Source organism: Phragmites australis, chromosome 6 (assembly GCF_958298935.1).
Source record: "Phragmites australis chromosome 6, lpPhrAust1.1, whole genome shotgun sequence".
Classification (NCBI taxonomy): domain Eukaryota; kingdom Viridiplantae; phylum Streptophyta; class Magnoliopsida; order Poales; family Poaceae; genus Phragmites; species Phragmites australis.
The window spans coordinates 34429154-34435153 of NC_084926.1; the positions used below are offsets into that span (position 1 = coordinate 34429154).

A 6000-nucleotide genomic window follows, 5' to 3' on the forward strand; every position below is an offset into this window, starting at 1 on the left:
CCATACGATGGGATTAAGGAGAGAGTGTACTCTCTCTTTCTCTCGTTGCTACAGAAGAAATTGAAACACCAAGAGATGAATGACTGATATTCTCTTTTAGGTGTATACATGATGGTTCTCATCTGTGCCTAAGGCTTTGAACTGGCAATGGATGAATTAATGAACTAGCAGACACAGGAGCATGATTAACATACTGGCATTGGTCCGTGTATTGATTATGTACTTTTGCTATGTCATAAGTAGCATCTTTTAGAGTTTGTTTGGTAGAGTTTTTAAATTAGTTTTTAAAGTGAAATTAAGGGAGTTCTGCCAAATGATAGTTTGTAGTTTTCATTTCTCAGAGTGATTTTTTAAAATAAACTAAATGTTAGGAGAGGGACAGCTTTACCTACCATTTGAGGTTACTATTGCTGGTTAAATTAAGTGAATGTTTTTTGGTTCGTCCAACAAAATTAAGTGAAGTTTTTAGATGTGTACAATCAGACTGTTTTCAATTTTCACTTATAATTACCAACCATTAATTTACACAGGCTATGTAAGATGGTATGTATATGGATTTTGTCTTGAAAAATACTTCCATAGTATACAACAGGTATGCACATATGTTTGGCACATGCGTTGCAGAAGAAATCGAAGATTGAAGTTGTGTTCTGGAGGCTGTGTTCGTATCTTATATGTAATTTCCAGTGACTATAGGTTGAAATTCTTGTTTCATACGAGATGCCGGCACACACAAACCTAAGTCTGGTGCAGGATTCGTTTCAATTAACTTGGAATTCTTGTACATAGTAAAAACTAGTTGTGCTTGTTATATTGGTATTTTGTTGTTGTACTCTCCTCCTGGGTGATGTACTGCTCAGTCTGGTTAACGTTTTTTTTAATATAATAGGCATCTCTTCTTCCTGTTCAGAGTGTGGTTCCTCCAGCTGGTCAAGTTTCAATCTGTGCACTGGTATCCAATCCAAGTGAGATAAAGAAGGGATCGACAAGCTTCTGCATGCACTACACATGAATCGCTCAGTTCTACATGCTTTTTCATGAGAAATGTACATATATATACTCAAGCATCATCTGCAACCTAATGAAGCTAGTTATCAACTGACAGCATCGATCAGATGTTGAGTTCAATCCGACTCGATTTCTACCTGCAAAATGGCTAGAAGCTCCAATGCCTCACATGATAACATGACACATGGAGACAGAGGCGGCTTTACAGGCCGGCCGGCCATTGTGTGTTGGTGTTCAGATCTCTGTATGCTACAGATATATACTATATTCACTACAACTTGATCTTGCAGGCTTCAGAATTTAAATTAGATATCTGTACTCACAAATTAGATCATCCAAGATTCAGAGAACTTCGAGGGTCTAGCTGGTTTCTGAGGTCAACTTAGATATTGTGCAGAGCCAATTAATTTTGAGTAACCCTGCTCATTGGGTATCCGCCGTGTGTAGATAGATCTTCCCAGGTTTAACTTTCAGATCAAGTCCTGTCAATAAATATCAATTACCTGCGCGCGCGGAGATCGGTGCACGCCGTAAAATGTCAACGAAAATAAAAGATAATGTTAAGCAATGAACTGCCCGTTCAGTTCAGTTTAGGATTCCTTTTCTCCTGTGATCGACATAAACAAGTGGTGATAATGAATCTGAGCAGCTGACACTGAATTAACAAAAGCAAGGCCGGTGGGAAAAGGCAACTCGATCAGATCAGATCAGATCGAGCAAACCCTAGCTGGCTAGTAACCCTAAAGGACCAGTGCCACCACTATATATAGAGGCCTCGTCCTGTCCATGCAACATAAGCCCTAGCTTGAGCAAGCAAGAACCTCCCCGGCTAGCTGCTGCCTACGTCAGCGGTCTCACACCATGAGATCGCCCGTAGTGCTCCTGCTCCTTCTCACCCTCGTACTCACTGTCCACATAGCCCGAGCTGATGAGAAGTCTGGGGACAAGGCACATGGCTCCGACGCCAACAATGGTGGAGACCAGAGCTCCCAGGGAGATGAAGATGATGGCCGGAAAAGCTCCAACAAAGGTGATCACGACAAGAACTCTGGTAATGGTGTAGGGCCAGTGAAGAATCCACATTGCCCCAAGCCGGGGAATGGTCCGGACCCGCATGGTGATGGTCACGGGCCACCGAAGAACACCGACTGTGGTGATGGACAAGAGTCGCCATCACCATCCGATGACTCGGTCGGGGCTCCTTCCTACCCAGGCAATGACCACCCATCGTCGTTTCCTCCGTCCATAGCTCCAAGCTTGCCACCACCGCCGTCGAGGTCAAGTCCCCCAGCCATAGCACCAACCTATAGGCAACCTTCACCATCACCACCATCATCTAGCCCCCCAACTATAGCTCCAACACAAAGCCTCCAGCCATCACAATCTAGCCCTCCAACCACGCCTCCAACCAACAAGCCACCTCCTTCGTCTATGGTTCCGAGCTTGCTGCCGCCACCGGCACCATCGATGTCCATTCCCCCAACTGTTGCACCAACTTATGGACAACCTTCATCATCACCACCATTGTCTAGCCCCCCAACTATAGCTCCAACACATAGCAACTTGCCACCACAGTATAGCCCTCCTACCACGCCTCCAACCAATCAGCCACCTCCACCATCATCAAGTTCCCCTGCAACACCGCCACAACAATCTCCACCGCCATCACAATCTAGTCTTCCCACCACACCTCCAACCAACCAGGTTAATAACCAAACCCCTCCACCACCATCAATTCCCCCCTCCATGCCTCCAACCTATCAACCTAATAAACAACTGCCTCTGCCTCCATCAACTCCTACTGCCACGCCTCCAACATATCAAAATAATAACCAACCGCCTCCATCACCATCTAGCCTCCCTAGCACACCTCCACACCAATCTCCACCATCCTCACAATCTAGTCCTCCTGCAATGCCTCCAACATATCAACCTAATGAACAATCGCCTCCGCCGCCACATCAGTCTCCATCGCCATCTACTCCCCCTGTCTCACCGCCACACCAATCTCCACTGCCACCACATTCTAGTACGCCTCCACCGCCATCAAATACCCAACCAACTCCACCGCCCTCTAGTTCCCCTACCATTCCTCCACACCAATCTCCACCTCCACCACAATCTAGTTTGCCTCCATCACCGTCAAGTACTCCTGTCGTACCTCCAATGTATCAACAAAATAATCCACCACCACCGCCTCCCTCTAGTCCCCCTGCCACACCTCCACAACAATCTCCACTGCAACCACAATCTAGTCCACCTCCACCACTATCGATCACCCCTACCACACCTCCAATATATCAACCAAATAACCAGCCACCTCCACCGGCCTCTAGTCTCCCTACCACGCCTCCATACCAATCCCCTCCACCATCACAATCTAATATGCCTCCTCCATCATCAAGTACCCCTACAACACCTCCAACGTATCAACCAAATAACCAAGCACCTCTAGCCCCCTCTAGTCCTCCTGCCACATCTCCAACATATCAACCGAATAACCAACCACCGCCACCACCCTCTAATCCTCCTGCCATGCCTCCAACCTATCAAGGTAATAACCGTCCACCCACACCACCACCTAGTCCGTCTGCCACACCTCCAACTTATCTCAACCAACCTCCAGCACCAATGTTTGGCTCCCCTACCACACCTCCGAGTTTACAAGGGCACACTCAGCCACCGCTGTCGCCGCCACCACCTAGTCCCCTCGCTAAACCTCCAACCTACCAAGCTCATGACGGCTATATGCCACCGTCATCTAGTGTCCCAGATTGGTCCCAAGGGTGGCAACAAATCTACAACTTCCATGACACTTTGTACTGGAAGATTGGGATATCTGTTGTGCAGCAATTGACACGGAAGAACAAGTATCTTACGCTCGTTGATGTGCTCTCGGCGAGCATGAAGACTGCGGGCATCGGCAACAACTACCTCCTAGTGCTTTTACTGGCTGATGAATACAAGAATCTCAGCAAGTACCATGCGTTTGTGTGGGGTGTGCCCGACCAAGCAGAACTGCCATGGAAAGTACTGGCACTCCAGTACGTAGGAAACTGAGCTCTTGATGGGTGCACGAATCTGCCTCGTAGCCTTGCTTGCATCATTGCACGCTTAGGAGGGATTATTATAAAACTTTTTTGGCCGCCATAAATGTTTTAGTATGTTTTGATGTTGTTTATTGTTGTCAAAGAGGGCCGGTTTTGCTTTCCCATTACCGTGTATGGCTTAGCTTTCAATGAGAATAATGTTGTTTCTTACTCAAGTGCCTCAAAGATGAAGAAGAATAACCCGGAAAAGAAAAGATGAAGAAGAATAACCCGGAAAAGAAAAGATGAAGAAGAATGAATTTGGAGTCTTACTACTCTGTAGTCTGCACATTGACTCAATAACGCTGCCACACATTGCATGTGTCTGTTGATTCAGCTACGAGAGCTCCGAAATACTGGTGTATACATTTGAAGTCCTTTTATGTCCTATATAAGACACTGAAAAACATTTGCAAAGTAAGTAAAACACTTATATACATGGAAACGTGCAAAGAAAAAATACCAAAGCTTAAATGAAAATGAACTTTTGCCACAAAATATATTTCAACAACACGATTAGTAATTTCTTGTCAATACAATGATTATATTGCCATGAATTCCTAGTAAGTCCATATCTTCAAATTTTGTTGCAAGTGTATCGTGAGGGAAAAAATATATCGTTTTTCATTAAGCTGATCATTTTGCCATAGTTTGAAATTGTTAGGATAGTTTTTATTTTTGTGGCAATATATCACTTTTTATCACTACAATTGGTTTTGTTGTGCTAATAAGTAATTTTATACTGCCACGATATACTAATGTGGTAATACTTTAGAAATTGGTTGCAATACAAATGAGTTATCGCCATAATTGTTTCATACACAAATACTATTACCGTGATTTTTAACTATTGCCATATTTTCAATGTAATCCACTTTGGAGAGATAGGATAAAATTTATCTGTATTCTATACACACATAATTTCTTTAACGTGGTGGAAAAGCATTGTGCGACGCCAACTATTAATATTCTCACAATTTTAGTTAACAATGATTTTATTGCAACAAACAAATATTATTGCATAATGATTTTTAATTGCCACGATAAAACAAATTCCTATTGCCATGATAATAGTCTTTGTAAATATGGCCTATATATTGCCATGCTGATTTTGTGGCACCATAAACAATTATTACAATGAAATTCAAAACGTGGAAAAACTTTACAACACACTACTATTTGCCTCGGCTGGCAATGATTTTGGAATAGCCACCTTCACTACAACGATTTTGTTGGTTGGAATGTTTAACCATAGAAGCTAAAGGTATAAGAAAAATATGTCTTTGGAAGTACTAACCTATAGAAGTAGAAAAATATAGGAATATAGTAGGATTAGCAACAATTTTTTTTCTTTGTTCCATACAGGTAAACAACAGCCATTTCATAGTTATTCGAATGCATACACCTATGATTTTCCAGCGAAACAAAGATTTTGCTCCCACCAGTTACAAATACTTGACAAAACTTTCTAATTGAGGCCTACACTCGAAAAAGTCAAAGGGGAGCATATGGTCAACCACCAAGAATCTACCTGCTGCCGAGCTTCATGCCATTATATATCAATTCACTCTCCCCCTAATGTTCCGCTTCCATGGCACTTCTAAATTGTTCTTTCTTGTGTTGGCCGTAGATTGGTAATAGGATCAAAGATTTTAATTTCAAAATTCAAATCTGAATTTTTTTTAAAGAAAATTGAACAATAATTGTTTACAAATAGGTCAGCAGCCACCAGTAATGGACAAATTAATTACCATAGACCTTTATTATCCTAGTAGTGGATATTTCTAAGCTGAGATATATAGATCATACACTACTGCAAAAAGACAGATCAATGCCGGTTGAAAAATAACTTCACTATCAGTTTCTCAACCGGCACTTTTATTAAGCACCGATAGTCATCGAC

General features: G+C 42.8%; 1 protein-coding gene across 1 annotated transcript; it reads left to right on the forward strand.

Moving 5' to 3' along the window:
* The first annotated feature begins 1869 nt into the window (after positions 1–1869).
* LOC133923157 (extensin-like) lies at positions 1870–4068 on the forward strand. Its single transcript, XM_062368593.1, has 2 exons — positions 1870–2712; positions 3859–4068. The coding sequence occupies exons 1-2, from the start codon at positions 1870–1872 to the stop codon at positions 4066–4068; spliced, it is 1053 nt and encodes a 350-aa protein (XP_062224577.1).
* Positions 4069–6000: the final 1932 nt, after the last annotated feature.